This window comes from Protomyctophum parallelum, assembly GCF_964188405.1.
Source record: "Protomyctophum parallelum genome assembly, chromosome: 5".
Lineage (NCBI taxonomy): Eukaryota > Metazoa > Chordata > Actinopteri > Myctophiformes > Myctophidae > Protomyctophum > Protomyctophum parallelum.
In genome coordinates, this window is record NC_139702.1 from 39,350,285 (window position 1) to 39,366,934 (window position 16,650).

The 16,650-nt window shown below is 41.4% G+C and overlaps 1 protein-coding gene across 1 annotated transcript; it reads right to left on the reverse strand.

Moving 5' to 3' along the window:
- Positions 1-10,688: 10,688 nt before the first annotated feature.
- On the reverse strand, positions 10,689-14,298 carry acp5a (acid phosphatase 5a, tartrate resistant). Its single transcript, XM_083766188.1, has 6 exons — positions 14,205-14,298; positions 13,211-13,301; positions 12,909-13,108; positions 12,655-12,779; positions 11,530-11,875; positions 10,689-11,026 (listed from the first exon to the last, which is right to left on the reverse strand). Exons 2-6 carry the CDS (start codon positions 13,299-13,301, stop codon positions 10,763-10,765), a joined length of 1,026 nt encoding a protein of 341 aa, XP_083622314.1. The 5' UTR covers positions 14,205-14,298; the 3' UTR covers positions 10,689-10,762.
- Between the last annotated feature and the right edge of the window lie 2,352 nt (positions 14,299-16,650).

Here is a 16,650-nt window from a genome sequence, read left to right on the forward strand (position 1 = left end):
AGAGTTGATTTCAACTCCCAAAGTGTCATTTTAACACCTTCAGATTTAAATTGGGTTCAGTGTTGGAGTCATTTGAAAGAGTTGATCACGCCAGTGTTACCAAACTCAGCCTAGAGTTAATTTCACCCCAAAAGTGTAGTTTTAACACTATCTGGTGTAATGGTTAAGTGTTTGGAGTTGTTTTAAATAGTTGATTAAATCCAGAGTTGATTTCCACTCCCAAAGTGTAATTTCAACATTTTCTGATTTAAATTTCTTTTCTTTTTTTCTTGTTGGGGGGAGGGGGGTCTCACTTGATGCAGAAGGCCTCAAATTGAAGCCTGCTCTATATTTATTTTTAATATTTGCTTTTTTAAGATCACGCACAAACCGTGCATGCCACCGGTTCGGGCCTGGTACCGACCGATTCGTATCGGTGGGTAGACTGACATATGTCAGAATTGTAAAGTTTTGTCAAATCGTCTTAGAGATAATCATAAATATGTATCTACAGGGAAAAGTAAGGGTCGAAAACCAAATCAAACACCAGATTATTGATCAGCGCGTCGCCCTGAACGCGTCAATATAACTCTCTTCACACACGGTCTTACTGTTCTCTAACCCTAACACAGCCACCAAAACGTGCTAGGGTTAGGGTTATAGGGTTGCCGAGGTCGTAGAGCAAAACCGAGACCAGATTCTTGATCAGCTCGTTCCGCTGAAAACACCAATATAAGTTTCCTCCCACACGGACATACGGTTCTCTTAATTGATTAGGGTTACAGGTTCACTATCTCGCTTAATAACTCGAAAACGATTAAGAGTTGGATTCCGATTTCGAGATATGTTGTTCAGTTTTTTGAGACGAACAAGGGGATATCTTGGTTGTCCCGGTACGCCACTCCTAAGTTGGCTTCCTCCACTTTCGGAAGGTACATATAGGTGTACAACCTAACACCATCCTGAAGTAAGATCTGAAGTTTTGAAAAGTGTCGTACCAGGACAAACAAGATATCCACTTGATCGTCTCGAAAAACTGAACAACATATATCAAAATTAGACCCCAAGTCTTTATCGTTGTGGAGTTATTGAGAGGGAAAGATTGCCCGCTTTGCAGTCTTTTTGCTGACCTTTGACCTTTATAAGTGTCCTAAAAAATCAGGCCCAGTGCCATTACATCCGGCTTACTCTCAATATGGATTGGGTGAAGTTTCAGATTTAAAAAAAATATCTGGAGTGATTAGTTCCAGAAAATGGTCAGCTTTGCAGTCTTTTTGCTGACCTTTGACCTTTATCAGTGTCCTAAAAAATCAGGCCCGTTGCCATTACATCCGGCTTACTCTCAATATGGATTAAGTGAAGTTTCAGATTTAAAAAAAATATATGGAGCTATTAGTTCCAGAAAATGCTACTCTACTTTTCTGTACTGTACTGTAATGTATGATACAATACTGTACTGTAAGCTGGGCCCAGTTGTAAAAGTGCCCACGTTACCCTGGAGGTGATTCTCCACATTGACCAATTGACATGAATTTTCTGCATATTCATAAAATCAGCTTAAACAAATGTTGTTTTAGTAGGCCCTATAGCAAAAATTGGAGAATTGAAATTTGTTACCCAACTCAGTGAGTTAATTCCACTCAAAAAGTGTAATTTTAACACTATCTGGTGTAATGGTTAAGTGTTTGGAGTTGTTTTAAATAGTTGATTATATCCAGAGTTGATTTCCACTCCCAAAGTGTAATTTCAACATTTTCTGATTTAAATGGTGTTCACACAAGTGTTAACCCAACTCATCAGAGATGTAATTAAGCTCCTCCTGCCCACACCTGCATTTCAGTTTGAATTGATTGATGAAGAGAACAGTTAGTTACACAGAACACAGAGAGAACAGCAACAGACATGCATGGTGGACAAGTCACATTTTCTTCAATGTGTGTTCTTCTAACATGATTTCATGGTAAGTGCAGACTTATTGAAATAATTACAAATGTGTGCTGCAGACTGCATTAATGTAGCTACAAGGAAACATCCACGGAGATGTAGGAGACTGTAGGCCTGTAGGTTTTACAAAATGTTTGTCTTGACTTAATGGTGAATATGTTACACAAACCATGGAGTCCATGGTCTGGCCCGACTGGCCGTTTGGTGCCAAAAATACAAGTTTATGCTGTAAACTGTAAAGGCTACAAACAGTGAACATTACATTATTCTTATTCACTCTAGAATTCTCATTGTGTTGCCTTCTGTGTAGAAGAATCACTGAACATTAAAATTAGACCCTGACTGATCTTCTGGTGGTAGTGGTAAGGTAGGATGTTGTTGCTACTTTAAGATAAGATACTGTTATGGTACTTTTCTAATGTACCGGTAGTCTCCAACTTTATCATGATGATTTACCATCATGACGGTTTTGCAATTCACAAGGGAGAAAACAAAAGCAGTTTTTGGTAGCCTACTATACTGCATATATTTCTAAGCTTCATTTGTAGTTGTGTTCATTTACTATATATTTTATTGCAGGTCTGATAAAAAATGCTGGTCCAGGTACAGACAAATGCAGAAGTATGTGAAATTGGATAAAGTTGAAGGACTGCTTGATTTTCTGCAGTTCCATGAAGGAAGGTAACATTACGGTTACGCATATCATGGGCTTGGCACATCAAATTTGAACTCCTAGTCCTGGGGATGGGTTTTGTAAGGGAACATGTTCTAGGTTTATTTTAGCTGGACCACATACAGGCTATAATAGTAATTTGCATGACACTAGCATGTCCTCCTTGCATGATGTAACATAAAGCTGTGTGCATGACATTGACAGTTTAAGTTCTGAGATTTCTTATGAGCCACGTATTTATTCATTTTCAGGAACACTTCTATGATGCCCACAGCAACACAGGTCTCCCAGGAAGTGATCCTGATGCTGCATCAAGTGAGTTGTATTCTTTTAACTTATTTGCAATAATTGCAGTTACAGATTCCATCACTATATGATTGATTTGGCTAGATGTGGTGACCCGTCGGAACGGCTCCAAAATGTTATGGCCCATTGTGGCGACTGTGGCTCAATGATCCATGGGTCGGCGGTTCGAATCCCGGCTCCTCCTGTGTCCTGTCTACATGTCAAAGTGTCCTTGGGCAAGACGCTGAACCCCAAATTGCTCCCGATGTGCTGGTTGGTGCCTTGCATGGCTTCCGCCGCAATCGGTGTATGAATGTGTGTGAATGGGTGAATGTAATAAAAGCACCTTGGACAAAGGCGCTATATAAATGCACCATTTACCATGCGATTCAATCATAAAAATAAAATAGGTTTGGTATTTTGTGTAATCTTGCTTGTCGGCTAGGCGTGATGTGAAAGCATGAACTCTTCCTCAACTAATTCTCTGGTTCTCTCTGTTGTGACTGTCCTTAGCCTACGGCCCAGAAATGGCCTCCCTGATGATGATGCTGCTTCATCTTCTTCCACCATCACCTTGGGGCCCGAAGTCTCCAAAGGTCAATCCCTGTGATGTCTTTAAGGTAATGATATTATGGAGATTTAAAAATAATAATAATGTCAGTCTTCAGGGATGTGATTTTCATTCATGTAAAAGTAATTCCTCCTCTTCTCTTCTGAGAAATGCTGCTTTTCCTAGACTTCACTGCTGTGTTTCATTCTTGGTTTATAACAGCCCTGTTACACTATCATCTGTGTCTACTGTCTAGCATATTGGTAGTATGTCAACTCGCAGAGTGCGATGTAGCCTACTATAGAGAGAGTGGCAAGATATTCACATCTGCACCTTAGCTCGTGTCTAATGTTTCCTTATCTCAACCCTAGTTATGCTGCAGTTTGGAAGAGCATCTACGCAACCAGGAGAATGCACGGCAGTACCTCCTTGCTGTTGGGCGTCAGAAGAGCAAGATCGGCAGCTTCTACATCGTCATGGATCAGCACCTCATCCCATGCCAGGCAAACCGTTCACTCGGGACATTTGAACTTTCAAAGCACATTTTGTGTTTAATGTGTCTTCAGTGATTTAAATAGTTTTTCAATGTAATGGGTGCCGGGGCCTCGGGTGGTCTTTTTCCCAGGGACATGTCATGTGTCCGACTTCAATGACGACAGAGTACAGTATTGCATCCCAGGACCCCTGGAGGGTGACATGATTGCATCCTTTCTCAATTTAGTGAGTCTAGGATGCAGGATACAGGCTATTTTATACTGAGTCTTACTATGCTGTATTTGTGATCTTCTACACATTCCTGAAGACGATGATGGGAAAATGAGAGACACCCAGAGTTGTGGAACTGAGAGCCCTGCTGCTGAACCAGACCATAATGGCATTCTTTGAATTGAAGTGGGTAAAGTTATTCTCAGCCAGGCTGACATGCAGGTTTTTACATTGTTCATAGTGTTGAGAAAAGACCACATTTATTTTTGTCAAGCTATTTACAGAGAAGTTTGAGCATCATTCAAACATTACGAATGAAGTTATATATATATATATATATATATATATATATATATATATATACAAACCTTCATCTGAAACACTGTACCCGAACATCAAACGGTGTAGAACATTTCAGCTCAGACAGTTTCATTATACACCTTGCCTCACTTCTTGATACTCTGAATGCATGATGCTCATCAAAACTTCTCTGTAAATAGCTTGCATGACAAACAATAAATGTCCAGTTGTCTACTCGACACTCAAGTTCAACCCAAGAAACCATAGATTTTCATTGTTAACCCCATTCTCACCACTGAGGGAAAAAAGGAGGTTTCCCCGTAATGCACAAGGGCCATATCATGCATTTTAGCCAGTGATTTTGTTATATATTTTATTTTTATAATCTTGTGTTTAGCTTCAGACCTCATACACAACAGTATGCTGTAAATGGGCCAGTTGTCCTAATAGAAGGATAATAGATCATAAAGTGATGCTTCAAGTGCTTAAATAGTGTTTATAATGTTGGAATGAATGACAATTAATAAATGTTTTAAACTGATTTAAAGTGTTATTTGTCTAATTACTTCAAGAAGAAGGAACTCTTGGGCTAGTGTTAAATGTTGAACTATTTCCAAAGTGTTAATTTAACTCTAGACAGTGTGGACATATATAGAGTCTGAAAATGAGTTGAAATTGACTCTGTGAGAGTCAATTCATTAACTCTGGTACAGAGTAAACCTTTAACTCAGAGCAGTGTTATCTAACTCTGGTACAGAGTAAACCTTTAACTCAGAGCAGTGTTATCTAACTCTGGTACAGAGTAAACATTTAACTCAGAGCAGTGTTATCTAACTCTGGTACAGAGTAAACCTTTAACTCAGAGCAGTGTTATCTAACTCTGGTACAGAGTAAACCTTTAACTCAGAGCAGTGTTATCCAACTCTGGTACAGAGTAAACCTTTAACTCAGAGCAGTGTTATCTAACTCTGATATAGAGTAAACCTTTAACTCAGCACAGTGTTATTTGTCAAAACACTTTAACTCTGATAAAGAGTTAAAGAAGGAACTCTTGGGCTAGTGTTAAATGTTGAACTATTTCCAAAGTGTTAATTTAACTCTAGACAGTGTGGACATATATAGAGTCTGAAAAAGAGTTGAAATGGACTCTGTGAGAGTCAATTCAACACCAGACTTTTTGCTGTACCCCTGCTCTATGGAGTCAACCCACAGAGCCTAGTCCTTCCACGCCCCAGAATTTGGTTCTCCCAGTCCCGGCAGAGTAGTTCCGGAGCAACGGATTGTGTGGCCTTGCTCATTCCCTGATGGACTGATCGAGGGTATAGCTACTGGGACGTAAGTCAGGATTTGATCAACCCCGGCTGCCGCTGGGTCGCCTGAGTGAGGGGTATGATGTTGGTAGACCCGAAACCCTGTTGACCTCAGGAAACATCACTGAGGATACGTCCCAGGTGCATCCATGCGATGCATTTTTAGTTATAGTTCTAGCCCTGAAACATGACTGTCATAATCATGGCTAGTAACTTTCCTCCTCTAAGCCAGTGGTGGGGCCCGGGGACCCCCACGGGTCCTTGAGGGAATTACAGACACTTATGGCTCAGACAGTGTACAAAGGGAACCAAATGGACCCTATAGTTAAATTAACATTGATTTTACAATATAAATTGGGGTCCCATAGAAATGCCATTACATATAGGGCTCCGTAGCCTAACATTAAGGAAGTTTTAAGACAGGTACATGGGTATCTTTATCTTGGTGGTGTAGCAAATCTTGTCGACCAGACCCATTGCAAGATGCTGTACTCGTCAACCCTAAGCCATTCCAGTCTGTCAAAATGGGCAGAGGTGAGGTGGGTGAGGAGGTTGATTGTTTGCAACGGATTAAGTTGGTATATATGGGATGCCTATCTCATCATCTCTGTCAGGTTGATCGCGCCCAGGATTAACTCCCCCCCTCAGACACACACACATGACATGACACACACAGACCAGATTAGTTCAGAACCGTGGACAGCAGTCAGTCAGCAACCAACCTCAAAGCGCTCTATTTACAGCTCAGTGAGGGGTTCGAAGGCAGATTGACAGAAAGATGACACAGAAACAAGACATTATCTATCAAGTGCATGTTTATGTTTATCACAGTTTATAGCCTACTTTGAAAATAGCTGTGCCTTCATCTCATTGATGGAATTATTACCCTTTGATATGTAAGTTGATTTATTTTCTCCTTATTGGTGCCTATACTGTGTCAGATATTTTAGCTGTAGCTATTCAAAGCATACTCAACTACTTGATGTAGTAGCCTGCAAAATCCACACAGTCTGACGGAAAAGCATCTATACATTAGGCTACTTACATTTTCATATTGCTTGTGTTTTGGACAATGCCTGCCTCCAGTGAGATTCCATCAGTCACTCACAAATACAATTCCTGTCTATGCTTGTTCAATCTGTGGGCATTGTATGGTGGGGGTATAGTGGAAACCTTTTTTTTAGGATATTTTGGGGCTTACTTTTACCTTAATTGATAGCTATACAGTAGGTTGACAGGATACGGGGAGAGAGATGTGGGAAGCAAAGGATCGGGACTCGAACCCGCAACACACTGTCAGACTGGATTACCAACCTAGGTGCCTGGACCGCTAGGCCGGCCCGGTCCAGGGGAAACCTTTTTAACAGAAAATAAAATAATAACTTGATCACAAAAGAATAACTTAAATAACCTAAATAACAACAGTAATAAACAGGGATTTGTTTGCAGACGAACTAACATTCATTCTGCTGTGAATTTAGGTCCGTTATCTTCCTAAAGAGGATTAATCATCTGGTGTGATCCATATACCCTTTCTCTGGATACAACAATGGAACGACAATCAGCCAAAGGAAGTGGGAGTCTTTAACACTGAGCGAGAGCATGGACAGCTTTAATTACACAGATGTTGGAGGACATTCATTCCAATATTCGGTCCACAGTTTGGAGCCTCTGTATAAGGAATATAAGCCTCCTCCTAAGGACGTTATTCACTTCCCCAAACCCGTTCTTTACCTTTTGATGGCTGCCATTGTAGTGGTTGCTGTGGCTTATGCAATAGTTGGTCATCTCATCAAGGACCTCATGCTGGATATGACAGGTATTCCACTCTCCATGCCTTTATCGTCCAGACCCATAGACTTTAGAATACCTTAACTCTATGGAGCAATATGGTGTGTAAAATCTGTATTCAAATTGGCATGTGGGATGGGTGGGTGTCACAAAACGTTAACACCAAACTTTGACTTGGCCAACAGATGTCACGAGAAAGATATCCCACAATATCATGACATCTGGATTTGGTTGGTCAAGCTTTACAAAAATCTTTTGTCCCGATTTTCATGATGTCCAAACCCTGCTTTTAAGCAGTGGTGGAAAGTAAGTACATTTACTCAAGTAATGTACTTAAGTAGCTTTTTGATTTTTTTTTTTTTTTACTTTACTTGAGTATTTCCAATTTTCTGTACTTTTACTTCTACTCCACTACATCTCGGATCCAAATATTGTACATACTCCACTATTTATTTCAAGTACATTTTGAATTCCGGACCACTGCTTTTTATACTTATGTCTGGAATATTCTTCTGCTTGCGCCATTTGCTTTAATGTATAATGCTTATATGGCCGTTATCTCTCCTTTCAACAGACTGTTTGCTGGGTCCCCTTGAAGAGGACCTGAAGAAAGACGACAGGTCGGATGGTGGTGTCTCCCCACTGCACAAAGTGCACATACCCCCTGCTCTCACGCACTCCTACCCCAACGCCTTCCATGTGTGGGACCAGGACGCTGTGATCATTCCCATCATGGACACCCCAAACGAGAGCCCCATGGCCAGCCCTCTGCTGGCGGTCATCCCATACATGCCTTCTTTCTTCCCCGGCGGCCTCAACAGCCCCTGCTACAATCAGCCACCCCCAAAGACGCCAATGAAGCCCATCCCCGAGGCTGTCTCTGTATACACTGCAATAGACTTTCCTACATTTAAGTTTTAATCATTATTATTACAAAACATTTTTTTTAAACTTTACAAAAAAAAATCAATGATTTGTTTTTCCAGTAATTTCATGAAGAAATGAAAGAAAAATCTAAGAAATTCCATAAATTAGAAAACAAATGTTTAAGAAGTAGTGAAAATAGGCGATCTACAAGCGACACGTTGTGAGCTTGTAGATCTGCTATTTTCACTGGATTGGGAAAATAATGTTTGGGGTCTTGAGCTAAAAAGTTTGGGAACCACTGCACTGGTCTATAGTGCACTGCACATACTATACACCAAATACATGACATTCGGACTGGGTGTCCAGAGTCACACATTATTAATGTGACGTGCCCAGGCATCAGTACTTCATACCATTCACGTCTTTGCTATTTGTTTTCTTTTTTGTTTTACACACCTCACTTGATTGAAGACGTATTACACTATTGTGTGACAGACTAGTGTGACATACTGTTTCCTGATGGCCGTGGCTTATTCTGATCTACTAAAGTTACTTCCAGGCCTTAGGAGGATTGAGTCAGCTAATTAACTGCTGATACTGTGGTGTTAATTCAATTAGTGGAGATGACTCAAGGACAGGTAAGGCTGACTTGAGCAAAAGTAATAGCTGTTGTTCTAAGTTCAGGAAGAAAGGGCTCAGTTTGAAGGCGCTCCAAATCTTATTAGACCGGAAGTAAACAGACACGGTCTTCTTTAGGTTAACATGTGCACCTGTTGACCCGAAGAAGACTGCAAGGGCAAAGCGTATAGTTTTATGCCGTTTTGTATAAAGTTTGGACTGGAGCATCTTAAATGTGAGTTGTGAGACCTCCATGGCCGTGCTGCCCTTGTAGAAATAGAGGCTATATGCGTGTGACGTCATCGTACCCTGAAGTTATACAGGAACGCCTGAGTGGCAAAGTATTTTTTCATACAAAATCCACCATAGACATGTTGAGGTACTTTGTCAAGAAATTCTGTGCAGGTGATTAATTTTTCCAAGTGTCAAAGTTTGGAAGCGCTTGTTTTCAATAATGGAACGTCCTGCTGCCTCCTGCATTGTGTATATAAAATACCGGTATATTATATACACATTTGTTCTCACTTATTGCTCTCCAGCTTTGTCTCTCTCTCGTGCTTCGTTATCTCTTACTCTGCCCCTCAAACCAAAATGTATGGTTAAGTGTCAAGTCATATTTTTATTTACTTGTTTTTAAATTTGGGGGACTTTTCTTTCAGCCAAGTTCTTAACCATGTCGATTATACAACTTTATTTTGTGAGGGATTGGTGGAGGGATTAGGGAGAGAAGATTAAGCATGCAGCTTAACGTCTTATACAGCGAACATCCTTTTATTACTTTGAGCAAGGGAATCAGATGATCACACAGGACAATCAGAGTGGAGGAATGAAAGCCAGAGCAACCGGAAATTACCATCTAGGTGCAGATGAGATATTTTGCCATGTATTGTAGAGACAAGTTACCCGCCCAGAAATAGGTCATGTGAAGAGAAAACGGTCCTATAATAATCACCAAGTCTGAAGACGACACTCAAATCTTCAAGTTCCTCAAGTTCACTGATCACTCAACAGCAACCCATTGGCTGGCTAGACCACACTCCCATTGCATACCTCAAAACATGCGTGTGATTGGATGAGAGACTCAGAGTTCATCTTGGACCATGTGCTTACGTCAGCCAGGTTAGGAGGTCATACCCGTCCTTGACCATGGCCAATGATTAGTGACTCAGTGAGTCTCACCACCTGACCCGTTCCTGACCTTCCTGGTCTGTTAAGCTTAGAGCCTACACACACGATACTCAGACAGTAACCCATCCCAATTGGCTAAAGTTAAAGATGAGATGATGACATATCAGAGCTGAGACAACAGCACATGGAAAAGCAGTTCAATTTGTACAGCAATAATAATAAACATGCTTCACTAGTGTCACTTATGCAACACTGTAGAGGCCATGTGCCTCTAAAGTCAATTTTCAATGGAGCCATGTTAAATTTAGCCAGCCCTGGCTAAATTTAACTTTCAATGACAATCTGCAGTCAGCCAGTTTAATCCTTTTATGACAAGCCAGGCGGTGAGAAAACAATATGTAACACTTGACCCCATAGTGGATGTGACACATTTATCAGGGCAACTGATGTGCAAAAACAAACAAACACAGGATATGGATATAAAGTGTGACATACCAATTTATTGAAGACAAAATTCTTATCAATCAATATTTTTCTCATGCAAATATTATCTAAAACAATTTAATAAAAATCACATTTTATGTTAAGTGCTAATGCCGGTTCTTCAATACACTAGAGTTCTAATACTTGGCCAATCTCTTCCATCTTCCGACGTGGCAGCACAGTGCGGTACAGAGAGGTACCCCTGGCCTGGATGAAGGTCAGTACCATCTCGTTTTTGGTGACTTCCGCATGGACAAAGCCACCGAGTGTGGACGCCTGGCCAGTGAAGAACTTCACAGTATCTTTGGGAACGTGGTGCCAGTGACGGACATCGGGATCCAAGAAGTTTCCAGCACCGCTCACTACGTATCCCACACCAGCTTCTTTGATGTACTAAAACAAAAACACAACTCGAGTCATCTATGCAGCACATACAAATTACATTGTCAAACATCAGCATTACTTAATTTACAAGAAGTCTATACAATTAGAACATTTAGAAGAATTGTTATTTTGATCAATGTTTGCCAACCGCATTGAATTGTGGACAAAGGCTAAGCCAACGATAATAAAGTATTCTTCAGTTTTGGGTCTGCCAGGCTAAATCGTCAAATGGTGGTCTGTGGATCAAATGCCAAATAAAATAATGGGCCTTGATATGAAAAATCAGACCCGTCTGAAGTGAGTGGTGCTGTACTGTATTGTACAAGCCCTCCTCCCTGGCCTCAGTGTCAGGCTGTGCAACAGTGACACTTTGTGAACAAACGCTATAACGCAGACAAAGGGGCAGGACACAGCCACACACACACACACACACACACACACAGCGCTGTCTATAGAGTGGTTGCACCACTCAAAGGTTGAAAATGACTGATTTAGACAATCCACTGACCCACCTGCAGATTGTGGTCGTGACCACAGAAGTAGGCGGTAGCCTTGTACTTGACCAGCAGGGGCCGTAGCTTCTGCAGAAGGCAGTCCGTGGGGCCGTGCTCCGACACGGACCACACCGGGTAGTGGCCCGCCAACAGCAGGAAGTCAGCTTTGTTCTGGGCCATCCTCTCCTGCAGCCAGATGAGCTGGCGGTTGGCGTCCACCGCGCGCAGTGGACCCCTGGGCTTCTCGTCCTCGTAGTCATCAGAGTTGCCGCAGAGCATGATCGTGTCCAGCATGATTATGCTCAGGGTCTTGTTCACTTTTGGGATGCGGAAGTTCAGCTCGTAATAGTAATAAGGGAAGCGCCTGTGAGAAGGTATTTAAGTGCAGCCAAATGTCAAAATAAACACAGTCAAGGAACAATGATGGGCTGCGGTCCAGTGTCGATTTTGTCGACTAAAATGGAAACTAGATAAAAACTCAGCTATGATGACTAAAACTAAAATATATTGACAATAGTCAATAAAACTAGACAAAAATGATAGGAAGAGACTAGTGGACAAGAGATCCAGTACAAGTCATTTTACACTTGGTTGCATGCTGAAAATAGCAGAACTACAAGCTCACAACACATCACGCTGCGACGTGTTGTGAGCTTGTAGATCAGCTATTTTCAGCAAATGTAAAAATAAAAACAGTCATTACGACGCCATCAAGGCCCACCAAAATACATTTCAGTCGACTAAATCACTTGTACATTTAGTAGACTCAAATCTTATGATATTTAGTAGACTAAAACTACTAACTATTCAAGAGACTACATCTAAAACCTAAATTTGCTGCCAAAAACAGTACTGCTGCAGTCAGACAAAACCTGAGATTTCTAATCACAATTATCACATCAATTATCCATCTCGTAGCAATGGCCGTGCTCAAGTCTTTGCTTCTGGGAGGTCCCTGGACAATCACATTTTCAGATGGGGGTCGACAGCCAAATACAGACAATTCTGGGGGTCCTTGACATGAAAAAGGTTCAGCACCACTGACATAGAAGCATAGGTTTCAATTTAGAAGCCTTTTTTTTTTTTTTTTTTTTTTTTTAGAATCAGCCTCAGGTCTTAAGAAATTGGCTAAATATTACTCACCATCTGTCAGACCTGCGGCTGTACTCCATCTGCGCTCGGACATTTCCTGCATGGTCATGATTGCCAGCAAGCACGTACCAGGGGATTTGAAGAGACTTTGCTGTATATACAGACTCATAAGTGTCCTATGTTGAAAGATGGAGAGAAAAAACAAGAAAAATAATTGAGACGTTATCACAATTAACACATGCATTTTGTCTTGGAAGAGAATTATTTTTTTCTGGGGGGGGGGGGGGGGGGGGGGTGCTTCTAACCTTGAACCTAGGAGAATCTACGCTGTCCACGCCTGTGTAGTAGAAGTTGTCACCAAGGGCAAGAACAAAATCTGCACCCATCTGCTCGGCAACTCTACCCATTTCCAGGGCCGTGGCCTTCTCCACAGGGGTGATGTAAGGGGGATGGGGCACTCCACCCCAGTCTCCCACTGCCAGGAACTTGATAGAACTTCTGTTTCCTGTAGGTAGGGAGAACAAAGACCAAACATTTGGATCCTCTGAATTTCAGTGCAACCGTCATGTCCACATTCTAGTTCAGTTTGCAGGAAAGCGTTACTTACTAGAACTTTCTTCCAGGTCCTGAAAGGCAGTTGGATAGCAGTAAACCACAGACAGGATGGTACATAGTGTGGTCAACAGGGTGAGTGCCATCTGTAACACAAAGCACAATAAGTAATAGAAGGCATTTTAAGGTGTGTGTATACACATTCATTCAGTCAAAGGAATACACTATACTGCAGTGCTTCTCAAAATCTTAACACACCATACTGTCCTGTAGGTATTTCCCCTTCTACCTGGCAGTAGTACAAGCCCTGGCTTTAAATGCCTTGTCTGGTTGCAGGAAATTGACAGATCCCAGATGGAGCCAATCAAGCCTAATCAAAGCAATTGCAAACCATGGGCACAGACATCAGTCCCTACACCTCACAAGATAAGAGGGCAGCTGGGTCTACAAATCAGACATGCATTCAGTGAACAACTATACAGTACAGCTCGTGAAAGCCAAAAGTAGAACGAGCATTAAACAACAAACAACAACAAAATTGAGAATTGAAAGTGAGACACCGGACAACTAAATCAGAAGCATGAATAGTTTGAGTCTTTGTTTGAGGTAACACTCACAGTTTTTTAGTTTTTTTATGATCTGTACTTTATTTGGATTTTTTACAAATACAGAAAACAGAAAAAACAAACACAAACAACAACAACAGAATACGTATGCATGGACATTATATATATGAACACAGAAACATAATATAAAACAAGGATAGACAAGATAAACAAATATAAATACAAATAAATCAAATTAAAAGTTTAAATTAGTTTACACGACCAAACACGCAGCATCATCAACTGTATCATATGTATACAGTAAACAATCAAAAGGGCATTGCCTGATGCCCTGACCATGGATCACATCAGGGATATTTATCCAACTGATTATTCATCTTAAAGGATAACCTCTCCAAAGCAGCCACAATACCAAGCTGAGTGAACCATGCATGTGCTGGAGGTAAATAAAGAGAGCAGGTGTATAAGGAATATAACACTCACTGTTGACAATGCTGAGTGTCCTCGGGATGGCTGCAGGGGCCCTCGGTCTGCACCGCCTCTCCAACTTGTCTTGCTTTTATCGTCTGTCCCAGGAGAAGAAAGCGGCCCCATGGCGGGCCAGTCCCAGGCCACACACACACACGCCACGCCAGTGGTGCATGAGCATTGCTCACACCCTGATTCACTCTAAGCACAATAGGGTCATCTACATGTGACCTACAGTGGTTATAATAGTTAGTGTCCACACTCAACTTTTTCCACCTTAGTGTTGATCATTGTGTTTATTTTCCTTCATTTCCATGGTTGGGTATGTATGCATGCATGCACGTGTGCTAATTCTATTTTATTTCAATGAGTCAGTATTTGTGATAAAAGCTGGTCAAGACATGGCCAACTTCATACTTTGGTAGTCCTGGTTGTACCTTCATTGGATTTGGGCTCTTTTGCGACGCCAATAGCATTTTTTTATACTCAGAGTTTAAATGACCACTTTGCAGTTCAGTCAGTTCCTTTTAGTGTCAAAGATGGACATCGATGAAGCCTCAGCTATATGTTAAGTGTAAGTTCAAGGTGTTTTATATACAATAGGCCTATGTTTTGCTGCTCAAATGTTATTAGATTGTGAACATGAGGGCATTAACACAGTGTGTTAACTAGAAAAAGTGCCCTTCTGGGCACAGGTCTCCACCAGGATAGGAATGTAGGACATTGCAGCTTGCCTAGGAGTTGGCATACAAAGTTATCCACAGATCCGTGCAGTTAGAGGTAAAAACACTTTTCGGCCAGTTATAGCGCCACCTTGAGGCTGAGTTGAAATTGTTCATGTGGCATTTCGTCCTCGGCCTAGTGGGAATGTGGGTGCACAATTTCACAGAAATCACGCGATGTGTTCATGATTTGCAGCATTTTGTTTGAAACTGAGCACTCCTGTGAACTTTGGAAGCCAATCTTAACCAATCAGGATGGAGTCTGAGAAATCTGAAAGACCGGTTTCGTTGAATGGCTGTAGAGAGACTGTGTACCAATTTGCGTGATGTTTGGACAAAATCTGTAGGTGTACTGTGCAAAAACTTGTTTTGCACAAAGCGGCCTCCTGGTGGCGCTATAACAGGCCGTTCTGGAAAGTTTGGGGCAGAGGTTCATCGATGGCATCCAGGGAGTGTGTGTGCAAATTTTGGCATCGACCGGGTTAACGGTGGCCGAGATTAGCTGCTCACGGACACACACACGGACGGACGGACGGACGGACGGACGGACACACACACGGACGGACGGAGTGCAAAACATACTCTCCCCCCATGCCTTCGGCCTGGTGGAGACAATTAACACAATATACTAATATATATAGTAAATCCATTGTTGATTGCAAGTTAAATTGAAAAAGAATTGGCCGAAACCCTCATCAAAACATGATTCCATGTCATGTTTTCTACAGTGTTAATCTAAATTACGTTGACATTCCAACCATTTGTAAAAATGTGAAAGCTCAATCAACCATTAGTTTGGCCAGTTAATTTGCTAATGTAGTTTAATAGCATTGTATAAAACCATAGCACATTCTTTGTGAACATTCAGGATACAAACTTATATTCTCAACATAGTGATTGCCGAAATCTGCAAATGGCATTCCCATTGAAAAGCATTGGCAGATTCTGCCAGCAAGCAGATATTCCACACCAGCATCCCACACACACAGGTGCAGTGAACCACACTTTTGTGCTTAGCACTAGATTGTTAACAAATCCCTTTTATTGTACGACGAAGTAGACTATTTCTGTCCATGTGCAGGACATTTCCATTAATCTATCATTTGTCCTGCGCAACCAACCTACATTTTGCTTAGCCTTTTTGCCAAGAGTGCCATCACTTCCACCACCACCCCTTGCTTTGCTGCACAAAGCTGTGCATAGCAGTAGTTTGTTGACTGACCAATCCATCATACTGCATGCATTCTAGGCTGGCTAGTGAGATGTCCGAGCCATGTGCCCCACAAATGGAAGGGGCAGCGAGTGCAAATGGGTACATGTCTACCGGTATGCGAGTGCTCCCGTAACATTGATGTGAGGAATCTGCATGGTATTATTAAGGCAACCTCAAGGTAACCCAGTAATTAAGAGACATGTCTTTTACCACCATTTAATTAATTAATTTGTCCTCAGTGTTTTCTCCCCACTCATATAAAGCTTCTTTAGTAACAAGATGTCGTTTTGATGCATTATTAAATGCAACTGACCACTTACTCACCGATAAGTTAACCTATAAATCAGGCCGTTTCTAAAAATAAAATAAAAAGTCTTCTAAATCCTAAAAGTTTTCTGAAAATCCTGTTTCTGTCAGTGGTGCTCAGCCTTTTTCATGTTAAGGAATGATCTGTATTCGGCTGCGGCTCTTAAACTCATAAGCGCAGCACTCTGTGCCACGCTATGAGCTTGTAGATCTATTTTTC

Bases quoted from the DNA above. Each gene is read 5' to 3' on its own strand.
- acp5a (XM_083766188.1), bottom strand. From the start codon at position 13,301: ATGGCACTCACCCTGTTGACCACACTATGTACCATCCTGTCTGTGGTT. The intron at 12,780-12,908 runs GTTAGAAGCACC...CTTTCAACATAG, and splicing joins TAGATTCTCCTAGGTTCAAG to GACACTTATGAGTCTGTATA. The intron at 11,027-11,529 runs GTGGGTCAGTGG...TTTTTGTTTTAG, and splicing joins GTCACGACCACAATCTGCAG to TACATCAAAGAAGCTGGTGT.